The sequence below is a fragment of the Rhodotorula graminis genome, assembly GCF_001329695.1.
Source record: "Rhodotorula graminis WP1 unplaced genomic scaffold RHOBAscaffold_9, whole genome shotgun sequence".
Taxonomy (NCBI): Eukaryota; Fungi; Basidiomycota; class Microbotryomycetes; order Sporidiobolales; family Sporidiobolaceae; genus Rhodotorula; species Rhodotorula graminis.
The window spans coordinates 654,901-668,069 of NW_017264936.1; the positions used below are offsets into that span (position 1 = coordinate 654,901).

General features: G+C 66.8%; 5 protein-coding genes across 5 annotated transcripts; 3 read left to right on the forward strand and 2 right to left on the reverse strand.

Moving 5' to 3' along the window:
- Positions 1-3: 3 nt before the first annotated feature.
- On the reverse strand, positions 4-2,996 carry RHOBADRAFT_45310 (uncharacterized protein; the record flags this gene model as incomplete). The annotated part of the gene is made up of 8 exons (XM_018414582.1): positions 4-132; positions 277-981; positions 1,017-1,279; positions 1,373-1,592; positions 1,685-2,001; positions 2,079-2,496; positions 2,571-2,791; positions 2,855-2,996. 8 exons carry the CDS (start codon positions 2,994-2,996, stop codon positions 4-6), a joined length of 2,415 nt encoding a protein of 804 aa, XP_018270063.1.
- A 1,287-nt stretch (positions 2,997-4,283) lies between these two features.
- On the forward strand, positions 4,284-5,854 carry RHOBADRAFT_37877 (uncharacterized protein; the record flags this gene model as incomplete). The annotated part of the gene is made up of 5 exons (XM_018413470.1): positions 4,284-4,358; positions 4,654-4,853; positions 4,930-5,008; positions 5,127-5,385; positions 5,470-5,854. 5 exons carry the CDS (start codon positions 4,284-4,286, stop codon positions 5,814-5,816), a joined length of 960 nt encoding a protein of 319 aa, XP_018270064.1. The 3' UTR covers positions 5,817-5,854.
- Positions 5,855-6,111: 257 nt separating this feature from the next.
- Positions 6,112-8,174, forward strand: RHOBADRAFT_54589 (uncharacterized protein; the record flags this gene model as incomplete). The annotated part of the gene is made up of 6 exons (XM_018417402.1): positions 6,112-6,539; positions 6,685-6,775; positions 6,846-6,874; positions 6,936-7,046; positions 7,107-7,584; positions 7,721-8,174. The coding sequence occupies 6 exons, from the start codon at positions 6,112-6,114 to the stop codon at positions 7,865-7,867; spliced, it is 1,284 nt and encodes a 427-aa protein (XP_018270065.1). The 3' UTR covers positions 7,868-8,174.
- A 1,115-nt stretch (positions 8,175-9,289) lies between these two features.
- RHOBADRAFT_45313 (uncharacterized protein) lies at positions 9,290-10,527 on the forward strand (the record flags this gene model as incomplete). Its single annotated transcript, XM_018414583.1, has 5 exons — positions 9,290-9,380; positions 9,452-9,516; positions 9,581-10,187; positions 10,329-10,385; positions 10,457-10,527. The coding sequence occupies 5 exons, from the start codon at positions 9,290-9,292 to the stop codon at positions 10,525-10,527; spliced, it is 891 nt and encodes a 296-aa protein (XP_018270066.1).
- Positions 10,528-10,860: 333 nt separating this feature from the next.
- Positions 10,861-13,005, reverse strand: RHOBADRAFT_45314 (uncharacterized protein; the record flags this gene model as incomplete). The annotated part of the gene is made up of 10 exons (XM_018414584.1): positions 10,861-10,884; positions 10,963-11,046; positions 11,137-11,289; positions 11,426-11,599; positions 11,697-11,938; positions 12,018-12,139; positions 12,201-12,305; positions 12,368-12,433; positions 12,511-12,797; positions 12,862-13,005. 10 exons carry the CDS (start codon positions 13,003-13,005, stop codon positions 10,861-10,863), a joined length of 1,401 nt encoding a protein of 466 aa, XP_018270067.1.
- Between the last annotated feature and the right edge of the window lie 164 nt (positions 13,006-13,169).

A 13,169-nucleotide genomic window follows, 5' to 3' on the forward strand; every position in this document is an offset into this window, starting at 1 on the left:
CGCTCACCAGCCGCGGCCCCAGCTCTGGTAGAGGCGCTCGCGCCTCGTCAGGTTCTTGAGCGCGATGACGGGCACGTCGAGCACGTCGCCGTCCTCGTGCGCGTTGCGCGCCGCCTGCGTGACGCGCCAGAGCTGCATGACGTGGTCCGAGCAGTGTCAGTGGATGGACTGAAGAGGTGTCTGGATGAGAGAGAGAGATGGGGAGGGAGGGAGAAGAAGAGAAAGGGAGAGAAGGGGAGAGGGAGAGAGGAGAGAGGCAAGAGAGAGGGGACGCACAAGGTCCGCCCACCGTCCACGCTTCTTCGTGCGGCGAGGCCCGTTCTCCCACAGGAGCATCTTGCCCTTGAACGCGGCGTCGAGCTGGGCGTCCGAGACGAGGCCGTCGTCCGTGTCGTCGAGCTGGGCGAGCTCGAGGATGGCCGACCACGCGCACGCCACCTCGAGCGACAGGTCGACCCTCGGGCCGAGCTCGGCGACCGTGCGGGCGTCGCGCCGGAGCGCCGGGACGTATAGCGACGAGAGCGGGTGCGCCTGGTGCACGTGCTTGAGGACGTCGTTGAGCGGGCCGAAAAAGGTCGCGCACTGGGCGCACGACACGTACGAGCTCGCCCGGAGGAAAAAGGGGTCGCCGTACTCGCCGTCGAAGTGCAGCGCCGCGACGGCGTCGAACGCGGCGACGGCGTCGTCGTCCTCGCCGAGGTCGGTCGTCGCTGCGAGGATCGACCGCAAGGCCTCGGCGCGCGTCTCGAGCGCAAAGTCGGCCATCTCGTCGAGGACCGTCTCGAGGTGGTCCCGGCCGAACGCCTCGAGGTCGTCGGCGCGGCCGGCCTCGGACGTGTCGACGGCAAAGTCGGGGTCGTTCCACAGGTCGACGACGGTCGGGAGGAGGCGCCACTCGGCGTAGCGAGGCATCGTCCAGCCGGCCTGCTTGCTCGACGTCATGGCGAAGCACTTGGTGAAGCGCTCGACGAAGAACGGCTCCTTGGCGGCGACGGCCGTGGCCGACAGGCGCGGACCCTTGGCGCGAGCGCCTGGAGCTTGAGCTGCTCGGCGGCGTGCTCCTCCTTCTTGACCTCGTACTCCTTGGCGACCTTGACGAGCTCGGGGCGGACGTAGGCCCACCCGGCCTTGGTGACCGACTTGGGCTTCTTGAACAGGCCCTCGTCCTCGTCGTCCTCGTCCCAGTCGTCCTTGAGCTTCTTGCCGACGCGCGTGAAGATGTTCTGCGCGACGTCGCGCGCGATGAAGCCGTAGATGACGCCCTTGATGGCGAGCCAGACTGCGAGGGCCAGGAGGTACCGTGAGTGACTGGTCCGCCATCGACGGCGACGGCGACGATGAGGTACAAGAGAGAGAGAAGGAGGGGACGCACTGTCGTCGGTGAGCGGCTCGGGCTTGACAGCGAGGGCGAACGTCGCGAGCTTGTTGCGCTGTGTCGTGCCGAGGTCGAAGACGCGCTCCTTGCCGATGCGCTCGAGGATGGCCTCGCGGCGGAACAGGCCCACCTGCGCCTTGAACGTGGCGCTCTCGCCGCGCTCGAGGTCGCGCTCGTCGTACAGGGCGTCGGCGGTACTCATGATCCACTGGGCGAGCTGCGGCGGGAGGACAGGCACGGTCAGGCGCTCGGTCCTCGACGACGAGGAGGAGGAGGAGGGGGCAGGAACGAGAGAGGACGAGGACGCACAGCGTTGCGGTCCTTGAGGAGGGCCTTCCTCTCGAGGACGTACTCCTGCACGCGCGGCGTGTACATCTTGACGAGCTCGTCCTCGAGCTCCTGGGCGCCCTTCTGCTGCGGTTTGCGGTACCACGTGCGGCGCTTGAGGCGCTTGACGCGGCCGAGCGTCTTGTGCACGTCCTTGACGTTGACGCCCTCCTTGACGAGGCCCTCGACGTCGCCGTCGTCCTCCATCTGGAGCTCCTCGAGGACCTCGGACTGGGCCCACAGGTCGGCCGTGAGGATCCACTGGCGCGAACGCGGCCACTTGACGTCGTACGGAGCGACTGCGAGCGACGACAGGCCAGAGTCAGTCACCGTCGTCCCAAGCTCGTCGAGGCCGAGGAGAGAGAGGTGGACGCACGCAGGGTCGGGATCACACACTGGATCGTGGCCGGGTGCAGGTCCTGGAGCTTCTTGTCCTTGCCCTTGGCGATCTCAGTCGAGACGACGAGGTTGGCGGTGCGGCACTCGGCGCACAGGGTGCGCAGCAGGTACCGGTCGCTGCGCTCGACGTCCTTGCCGCAGTACGCGCACTCGGTGTCGAACATGACGGACGCGAGCAGGCGCAGGTCGACGTCCTCGCCGGCGACCTTGGGGGCGGGGCGAGGCGGCGTGCTCAGGTGCGTGACGGACGAGTGCGGGTTGCGCAGGGGGAAGATGTGCGGGCGCATGGCGTGACGCCAGAGCGAGGTGAACGTCTTGGACGTGAGGAGGTGGCGCAGCGAGCGACTCGTCTTGGACAGGCTGCACAGCGTCGCCGCGTGGAGGTACGAGAAGATCTGGATGTGATTGACTGCGTTAGCTCGTGTGTGGGCAAGAGAGAGAGAGAGAAGGAGGGAGAGGAGGGACGCACCTTGAGCAGGAGCTCGACGGGGAGGCGGTTGACCGGGTTGACACGCGGCACGGCGTACTTGACCTTGTCGTCGGCGGTGGCGACGTCCTTCTTGCGCGAGCGGTCGTAGGCAAACTGTTGCGGGCTGAGGGCGCCCGAGTCGCTCGAGTCGTGGTCGCTGTCGGACGAGTCGCTCAGGTCGTTGGCCGAGGCGAGCTTCTGCTTCTTGCGCGCCTTCGAGGCTGCGTGCGGGTGGTGCAGGTCAGCTCCCAGGGTGCTGTAGAGGGCAGTGAGAGGCGACGCACCCGACCGTTTGCCCTTGCGGCCGTAGTCGTCCTCATCGCTCGCGGCGGCCATGGCCTCGTCGTCCTCGCTCGAGTCGGGGTCGGCGTCGGCGTAGCTGACCGTGTGCGCAGCCCTGCGGCTCGGGCGAGTGCTGGTCGCCATCGTGCGCGGCGGCGAGCGCGGGTGCGAGTGGGTGGTGAGAGCGAGAGAGCGAGCGCCCTCCGCTTCCCCGCGTCAGAGGGCTCGAGCCCGCATTGACTTCGCGGCGCTCGCGCGGGACAGCCGCGAGAGGCGCGCACGGTACTGTACGAGCAGCGGGAAGCTCAGAAAGACGCGCCAAACGCGCTCAGCTGGGCTGTGAGGCGAGCTACGGCCGCCGCCACGACCACCTCCTCCTCGACCCGCTCGCGCTCGACCCGCCGTCTCTGCACCGCCGCGTCCGCCTCGCCTGCACGTAAGAGACGCTCGCGTGCATGCTCTCTCGCTCGAGCGCTGCTGTGCGAGGACCCGGAAGAGCGCAAGCTCAGGTGCGGCACCTGCTCGCTCGACCGAGTCAGCCTCGTCGCTCGCTCGAGCGCAACGAGAGCGAAGCAGACGCGGCGCAGAAGAGGGCCCTTTGGCCTCGTGTCCACAGCCATGTGCGCGCAGACGCAGAGCGCGTTCTCCAGCGAGGGGAGCGCGGACCTCGCGCGACGGCGGACGCGAACGACGAGCGGTGGACGAGGAGGAGCGACGCCGACCGACAGGCTGCGGGCACGGTGAAAGTCAGTGCATGCTCGACATCGTGCAGGGCGAGAGAGGAAGGAGAGGCGCACCTGTGCTGCACGGTGGCGCGTGTCACGCTGCTCCAGCTCGCAGCCGAGCGAGCGCCGCACGACGGTGCGCGGCGTCCCGGCGCCGAGTAGCTCGGCCATCGTGCCGAGAGCCTCGTGGAGCCCGCGAAGGCCCGCGTGCTCGCCGCACTGGTGCTGGAAGCGCGGGCGCACCGAGGGCGCGCGGCGCACAGCTGGAACGCTCGCGCCGTGAGCCCGTGCCCGGCCGGATCCGCAACCGTCGAGTTCTCGAGCAAGAGTCTGAGTCTGTGCGCGGTCGCACGCCTGGCACGTGCGGTGCAGGCAGGAGCGCGCGAGCGAAGCGGGGCGGAGGAGGCGAACGAGAACCGGTGCGCGCACAGAGCTGGGCGTGGCGGGAGCGGTCTAGCGAGCTGGCGGCCGAGGTCGCTGCGGAATCGGAGCGGTAGTGCGGTGCAGCGTGCGCCGGTGCGCAGAGTCGGAGCGGTGCGAAGGAGACTCAGGGAGAGATTCGTCCGGCGCGGCGCGTTGGCTCGACCCAGCACCAACCCGCCAGCTCGGCTCGCCTAGCTCTGCACTGGCTCCCTGCTGCTTCTACCCTTCCACCGACCACCCGCACCAGCCCGCGTTCCCCCTGCGCGCTTTCGTCGTCGACAAGATGGCAGCTCTCCAGCCCCTCACCCGCAACCTCCCCGGCATCGTGCGCGACCCGCTCGTCGCTCTCCTGGGCCAGGTGCGTCCCTTCTCGCTCATCAGGTGGCAGTTGGGCGAGCTGGAGAGGTCGAGCGAAGGCGAGAACCGAAGCGTCGGCGGTTCGAGGCGATGAGGCGTCTCTCGTGCTGCAGGGACGCGTGGGCGGACGGTGGACAATGGTGCAGGCCCTGACGGGCTCCTTACGACCTGCTGGCCGAGCGACACACCCCGGCGAGGCTCGCTCGACCTCGCGCTCCCCGTCGTCGACACGGCTCGGCGGTGCACCAGCCGGCACGAGCACCCTCCCTGACCCTCCCCCCCTGCGCGCGCAACAGGAGTGCTACACGACCCTCGTCTGGAACACGGACCTCGCCGACACGCGCTGCCTCAAGCTCGCCCTCTCCAAGGGCCTCGGGCTCGGCATGGTCGCCGGCGGCGCCATCCTCAAGGTGCCCCAGATCCTCACCGTCGTCAACAGCGGCTCGGCGCGCGGCCTCAGCTTGAGCAGCTACGTCCTCGACACGGCGGCAACTGCGTGCGTCCGAGGAGTCGATCTCATCTCGTTCCTGCAACGCAGGCCGAGCTGATCGTTCTCTTTCTCCCGTCCACAGGATCACGGTGGCGTACAACTTGCGGTCGGGCTTCCCGTTCTCGACCTATGGCGAGATGGTCTTCCTCCTCGCGCAGAACGTGCGTCGGTGAATTTCCCCTCTCTCCCCCTCCCACCTTGCCTTCCTCTCCTTGCCCCTTTTCCCTCTCGCCCCCTCGAACACGCCGAACCTCTCACTGACTCAGGAAACCCCCACAGGCCGTCCTCATTACCCTCATCACGTCGTACTCGGCACGCCCGACCGTCCCGCGCCTCGTCCCGCTCGCCCTCTTCTTCTCGACCCTCGCCTACGCCCTGTCGTCCACCGCAATCGTGGCCCCACCGACGCTCGCGTGGCTCCAGACCCTCACGATCCCGATCTCGCTCTCGAGCAAGCTGCCGCAGATCGTCAGCAACGCGCGCGCCGGCTCGACCGGCCAGCTGTCGGCGTTCCTCGTGTTCAACTCGCTCGCGGGCTGTGCGTCCTCGTTCTCCTCCCTCGTCCCTCTCTCCCTCTCGCCGAGTCTAAGAGTGGCACTGACCCTTGCCGTCCCTGCGATAGGCCTCGCGCGCGTCTTCACGACCCGCACCGAGACGGCCGACCCGGTCCTCCTGTGGGGGTTCGCCCTCGGCGCCCTCCTCAACGGCGTCCTCGCGCTCCAGATGCTCGTCTACCGCAACAAGGTCGACGTCGAGGTTTTCGACAAGCGCCCCGACGGCCGCCTCGAGCAGGCCCACGTGGGGGCGACGGGCGTCGACCGCAGGGAGGTGCCGGCTGTCGCGGCGGCGGCGGCGCCGTCGGGCGGGCTCGCGACGCCCGTCAAGCAGGTGGCGGGTGCTGGTGCGGCCAAGCAGAGCCCGGCGAGCGCGGGAGGGTCGGCGAGGCGGTACGTGCGCAAGCTGGACTAGTTCGTGCTTACAACTCGCGCTCGATGGTGCCTCTCTTCGTCCTTGATCTTGCCGCGAGCGCATGAGACGAGTGAGCTGCACCTCTTGCCTGGCTTTGAGCGCGAGGAAAATGGCGAGACTGCCGGCTGGCCCCACACGAGCCTCCGGCTCACCGCACGCGAGCCGACGGCGCCTCCTCCTCGCTTCTCTCTCTCTCGCGCCATCGACTCAGCGCGTGTACCGCTGTTCTCGCCGAGCCCAGAGAGACAGCTCGCCTCGCTACAGATCCCGCCGCCCCACCGCCTCCTCCCTCGCCATGCCGCTCTCGACCGCCGCCTCGCTCGACCAGCACGTGCGCGAGGCGACCGTCAACCCGTACCGCCAAGTTCCTCGCGCCATCTTGCTCGCGGCGACGAGCGACGACCCGGCGCTGTACAAGGGCCACGCCGGCTGGGCTCGCCTCCCCACGAACGAGGTCAGCCCGTCGGACCTCGCGCACCAGGGCTCGCCGATCGAGGAGGACTCGCGGTTCGAGCTGTTCAGCTGTACTAAGCTTTGCGGGACCATCGCGTGCCTCCAGCTCGTCGAGCAGGGCAAGGTCGACCTGGACGGCGAGGCGAGACTGTACGTGCCCGAGATTGCCGACCTCAAGGTGCTCAAGGGCTTTGACGACGCCGGCGAGCCCGAGTTCGAGGAGCAGGAGCGACCCGTCACGGTGCAGCAGCTGCTCACGCACACGTCCGGGTGCGCTTCACTTTTCTCTCCCTCGCCTCCTTCTTCCTCCTTCCCTCCCTCCTCCTCCCCTTCTTCTCGAGCACGAGTTCTCGAACAGACCTCGTCGTCGATCAGGGCATCATACAGGCACTGACGAGCCTCTCGACCCCTGCAGGTTCATCTACAGCACCTCGCACGAGTTGGGCCCGCAGCTCGAGAAGCACCTCGGCCACGCTGTGGCGCCGTACGGCAAGGACGCGACTCGAGTGCGTCTCGACAGTCTCTCTTGACTCTCTGTCTTCCTGCGACTGACCTCTCTCCTCATCTGCCCGCCAGGACTGCCTGTACAAGGTCCCGCTCTTCCAGTGCGTCCTCCTCTCGAGCCAGCCAGAAACGAAGACTCACTCATGTTTTCCCACCTTGCAGTCAGCCAGGGTCGTCCTTCCACTACGGCACGAGCATCGACTGGCTCACGCGCATCGTCGAGGAGGTGAGCGGGCTCGACCTCGCCTCGTACTTGCAGAAGCACATCTTCGAGTCCGTCCCTCTCACTATTCCCTCTCGCGTCAAGAGCAGAGCCTGACACTCTCGATGCAGCCCTCTCGACATCCACGACCTCTCGTTCGACGACGACGACGCCCAGATCGACCTCGCCGACGCCCCGACCTCGTCCCCGACCGCTCCCTCCGTCCCCGGCGACGCGCCCGCGCCCGACGCCGCCCCGTACACCTTCCGCCGTCCGACGCCCTACTCAGCGACTCTCCGCTACGGTGGCAGCGGCCTCAAGGGCTCGGCGCCGTCGTACCTGCGCATCCTGCGCGCCCTCCTGCGCGGCGGCGAGCTCGACGGCGCGCGCATCCTCAAGCGCGAGACGGTCGACCTCATGTTCACGCCCCAGTTGACGGCGCCGCAGCGCGAGACGTACCAGAGGGACCAGTTTGCGGGCGGCGAGCCGTTCTCGCGCAAGGCGGGCAAGGCGCTCGAGGATGCCGATTGGGGCTTGTGCGGCGCGCTCACGGGGACGGGGCTCGCGTCGGGCAGGAGTGCGAGGTCGTTGCACTGGAGCGGCATGGCGGTGCGTCCCTCGCTCTCTCTGTCTCTCCCTCTCTCCCTCGAGCCTCGTGCGACGTCGCCTCTCCTCGTCCTCTCGACGCGCACTGACCCTCCCTGCCTCTTTCCCTCTCTCTCTCGCTTTCGTCGAGCCTTTGCAGAACACCTTCTGGGTCATAGATCGCGAGAAGGACCTCGCGTTCGTCTACTTCTCGAACCTGTTGCCCTACGGCCACCAGCCGGTCTTCGATTTGTGGGAGAAGCTCGAGACGGATCTCTACAAAGGCCTCGCCGACGGGCACGCGTAGACACGGATAGATACATTGCACTGCATCTACAGCTCGTCTCCCTCCTCGGTGTATCGAGAGGGCGACGCGAGAGACGCCTCCTTGCTCGAATGAACGCGAGGTCGTCTCTGCTCGTCGAGCGAGTCGAGCGTCTCTGCTCGTCGAGCGAGTCGAGCGGGTCGGGCGCAGTTGCGGTTGCGAGGGTGCGGATCTCGCCGTGGGAATCGCGTACGCAGCAGACGGGGTCGCTCGAGGCGCCGATGTCGGGCTGAGAGACGAGAGAGGACGCTCGAGGAGTGAGAGGGCGTCGAGGCGAGGTGCGTCGGGGTCGGGCTGCGGGTGCGGCAAGTCAGCTCTCGTCGGCGTCGCAGGGTAGGCAGAGAGAAAGTTGGGGGCGCACGTTCGAGTCCAGTGCCCCGTGGCCGCCGTGCGCCTCGCGCACAAGTCTATGTAGGAGGCAGGCGAGGAGGGCCAGCGTCGCAACCTTGCCCGGCCGCTCGGCATAGTCGTGGGCGATCACGCAGCTAGTGCCGTCGAGGTCGCCGAGTGCTCACCGAGCTGGAGAGGCGTGTCGGAGTGTGGACGAGCGGGCGAGGACGATCTCGATGAGGAGCACTGGAGGAGCGCAGCTGGCGCGAGGGCGGCTCGGCTGGCTGTCGCGAGCTGTGCTGCCATGCTCTGCTGCTGCAGCAGAGGGCTGGCGCGGCGGGCTGAGGAGCTGGTGGCCTCGTGTGCTCGCCGCCGTCCACCGACTCCGCCCTTTCGCCCCTCATCTTCCTCCGCCTCTCTCAGCCAGGCTTAGCTCGCGCCGGCTACGGGCTAACTAGCTGGGTGCAGAGGCTGCTCGACAAGCTTGCGCGCCATGGTCACGCTCCACTGCAGGGCCGGGCTCCCCGTCGCGTTCGGCGCCCGCTCGACAACTTGGCTCGACGAGCTCTCCTGCGCGAGGCTCGCGACTTTGGCCGCAGCCGGCTCGCCGCGCAAAGCTTGCAGCCCGCTCGCTTCGACGATCGAAGCTCTGCCTCTGTTCCATCAAGCCTGCTTATGAACGAGACTCTGCCGTCCCTTCGAGCTAGATGGCTGAGTTCGTCCAGGTGCGGGGGTGGTCTTCCTTCGTCCAGCAGGGCCGGCGAGCTCCAGTCGCTCTCGTGGACCCGTCAGCCAGCGCAGGAGCCTAATCCTCCGCTCGCTCCACAGGCCAACCCACAATCTCGCGCACCTTGGGCACCAAACCCTGGGTCGCGCGCCAACCTCGACCCGCTTTCCTCGAGGCTCTGCCCGGGAACCCTGCCGCTCGCGCGCACGTTTCTCGCATGCTTTTGCGCGACCGACCGAGTGTGCAGCGCTCGATGCACGAGCGAGCTCGCTGCGTTTCTCGCTCTCTCTCTTTCTCTCCCCCTCCTCACGCTCGCCCCTCTCGCACGACCGCCCGTCCTCGCCGCCATGTCCGCCGCCTCGTCCTCGTCCTCGACCCCGACGCCGCGCATTCGCGTCCTCTGCCTCCCTGGGTTCGGCAACGATGGTAGCCAGATGCGTACGTCGATCCCTTTCCCTCGCTCGAGCCGTCGCGCCCGTCGCTGACCCTCGTCTCGCTCGCACCCTCAGTCGGCAAGATGCGCAAGCTCCGCAAGGTCTGGGGCGACGACGTCGAGTGCGTCGCCATGGACCCAGTGCGTCCCTCTCCCTACCTCTCTCGACGAGCCCGAGCCGCCCTGACTCTCGTACCCTGTACAGCCCGCCGTGTTCGGCTACCCGAGCGTGCACGGCAGCGCCGGCCGTCAGGCCATCACGCGCGAGGAGGACTTTTTCGTCTGGTGGCCGCGCAACTACACGCACTCGTTCCTCGGCGACTACGAGTGCCTCGACTACGCGCTTCGGGCGACGCGCAGCTTCATCGAGGAGCACGGACCGTTCGACTGCTGCATCGGGTTCTCGCAGGGCGCCAACTTCCTCGCGCACCTCCTCCCCCTCCTCGAGAAGCCTTGGCTCCACGAGGCCTTCGCCTCGCCTACGCCGTCGTCGTCGTCCTTCCTGTCGCCGCGCTCGTCCATCTCGGCGTCGTCCGACAGCAGCATCGCCTCGACGCCGTACTCGAACGCGCCCTCGTCAGCCTCGACCCTCTTCTCTCCTCCCCTCTCGCCCGTCGACAGCGACTACTTTGGGCGCTCCCGTCGCTCGTCGTTCGGCGAGGTCGACGTCTTCCCGGTCAAGCCGTTCAAGTGCGCGATCCTCGTCGGAGCGTATGGCCCGGGCGACCCGATCGCCGACCACTGGTTCGACTCGCCCGTCCGCGTTCCGACCCTGCACCTCATCGGCAAGAACGACGCGTGGATCCCGCCGAGTGCGTCTGACTGTTCTCTCGACGCGAGTCACACATGCAGGAGGATTCGTCTGACCCTTCCTCTTTCCTTCCTCGTCTTTCTTCTCATCTCTTTCCCTCCTCCTCCTTCTTCTCCTCGCCTCCTCTCTTTCTATTTCGCAGACCACCAGGTCGACACGGCGAACAGGTTCAACAGCAAGGTCCTCTGGCACATCGGCGGTACGTTGTCGCTCTCTCCCTCTCGCAAGCCCTCCCTCGAGCCACACTGACGCTCGAGCCCCTCCTCGCAGGCCACTTCATCCCGCAGAGCCACGAGCACCACCTCGCTATGCGTGACTTCCTCTTCGCGCACTGCAAGTGATCCCTCCTGTCCCTGTCCACCCCTTGTCATAGATCTCGGAGCGAGTGCTGTTCTCGAGCCTCGTCCTCCTCTCGGCCTCGTCCTCTCTCCCTCTTTGTCCTCTCCCTGCATCCCCTTCTCTTGTTCTCTCTCTTTTGTCGTCGTTCTTTGCGTACTCCTCTCGTGGACTGTCAATTTTTTGCCCCTCCGACTGCGAGCGAGAGAAAGAGCGAGCCGAGGTCGACCTTCTCAAGTTGAAGCAGAGCGCCGATTTCTCTCGCCTCGCTCGCTGTGCTCTCTCGAGACCTGACCGGGCCGTGTAAAGAAACTTTGCAGCATCTATGGCCGACCGACTCACGCCCACTTGCCCAGGACCGACTGCGAGGGCGGCGGGAAAACGGGTGAGCGGCGCTCGCTCGTCTGCAAGGGCGAGGTCCGTGCGAGAGAGGGACGCACCATGCACAGAGAGCCGGCGAAGAGGAAGAAGAAGGCTGCGAGCACCTTGGGCAGACGCGCGTGGGCGAGCTCGCCGTGCATGAACTGCAAAAGGGAGGCGCGAGAGGGAAAGAACGTCGTCAGGGACCGACCGGAACGAGGATTTGAGGAGGGAGAAGGGCGAGAGGGACGCACGTCGTGCGCGAGCATCTCAACAAGACCTGCGTAGATGAGGATGCCGGCCGAGATCGAGTCCAGGACGCCGATGCTGAGAAGAGCTGCGCCCGAGTTGGGATTGTAGCTTGCGTGGACGGCGATGCCGATGGCGATGCCGATAGGGGTGATGAGCTGCGTCGACGAGGACTTGTCAGTAGGGTGCTCGCAGAAAGGCAGGAATGAAGGAGAAGGGGAGTAATGTCGAAAGGGAGGGAGAAGGAGGATGCTGAAGGAGGATGCTGGACGATGCAGAGGAAGAGGGACGCACGCCGAACGCGCCCGCCATTGCCCACTTTTTCCAGCCCTGACCGTCCCGCCAGACGAGCTGACCGATGCGGCTGCCGAGGGCGAGACCCTCGAAGAGCTGGTGGAAGACGACGGCGATGAAGAGCGGGATCCACTGCGAGCCGCCCGACGCGCCGAGCGAACAGCCGATCATGATCTGTTGTCGAGACGAGGGCAGGGGATGAGAGGAGAGAGGAGGTTGGCGCTGGCTCAGGAGAGAAAAGAGAGGAAAAGAGAGGAGGAGGGGAACGCACCGAGTGAAAGATGATGCCTGCTTCGAGAATGAGGACGTCAAAGTGGGCTTGCGGCGACGCATAGTCGGTCTCGACGAGGCGCGACGGTCCGTGGCAGTGCCCGAGGTCGCTCGTGCGCTTTTCGCCCTCCTCGGATTCCTCTTCCTTGAGCGTCGCGGCGGGCGAGACGGGCGAGGCCGGTCCGCGGCTCCTGAGCCACCGCATGACCGTGAAGTCGATGCCGAACACGAGGTAGGTGCCAGCTGTGGGCGGGGGGGCGAGGAGGGAGGACACGTCAGCTACGTCGAGCTGGGCGAAGGAGGGGAGAGGGCGTGCACGGACCCATGGCGATCGCTGCTGCGGCGGGCTCAAAGGCTAGCTCTCCGAGGCAGGCATTCGAGAACATCACGAAGGCGTGATACAGGAGGTGCACGAAAGCTGTCGCGACGATGACGCCCGTACCGCTGCGCCCCAGGAAAGGGGTCAGGATCTGGCGGCGAGGGAACGAGGGAAGGCGACACGCACAAGTGCTTGGCGGCAAAGAAGACGCCCGAGAAGATAGACCCTCGCAGCACCTTGGCACAGACGACCGGTAGGAGGACGCCGAGGAGCGACGAGACGAACACGACGCTGCTCGAGGGGAAAGTCAGTGCAGGAGCTCGAGAGGGTCAAGGATGAGGACGCGCACGCACAAGAGCGCCACGATGTGCAGATCCATGTTGTACTCGCCCAGGTCGATGCCGTTGCACTGGTTGGAGCTGCGGAAGGATGAGGAAATCAGTGCGCGAGTCGAGGAAAGGAGGCATCGACGAGCGGAAGCGGGCTGACGACGCACCAGTCGCCATGTGTGTGACCACCATGCACGACGCACGTCCCGCTCTCGCTCGCAGCCTCGGAAGAGCCGCCCTCGCAGACCCACGCGCCGTCGACCTCCTCGCAGAAGCCGCCGTCCGAGCAGTCGTAGTGCCCCTCGTGCAGCGTCGCGCCCGGGCACTCGCTCTCGCTCGGCCCACTGGCGCTCGACGTCGTGTCGACCGTGCCGGTACCGCCGACACAAGCGAACGAGGATGAGGCGGCTTCCCAGGTGCAGAAGGCTCCGTTCGAGCAGAGGAAGGCGTTCGACTGCGAGCGCACGGACCTCGTCAGTCGGTCCTTCGTCACGTTAGAGAGGAGAGAGTGGACGTACGCCTGATGCCGTGCAGTCGCCTTGACCTTCAGGTCCCGCAGCGAGCGAGCCTGCCGCCGTGGACTGCGCCGAGACGGCGACGGCGGACGCGAGGAGGATGGCGACGAGGGCGCACGGGCCTTGAGCAGCTGCGCCGACCTTCATTTGGTGTTTGGGTGTCGACGAGTGTTGAGCGGGACGTACAGCAAGCTCGCTTTTGTCGCCAAACTCTTCAAACTCGACGAGGAGGACCACGCCGGCTGCGGCGACCGGACCAAGGGTTCTTGGCGGCGGTCCACCTCCGCATGCGAGATCTCTCTCGCCGCTCG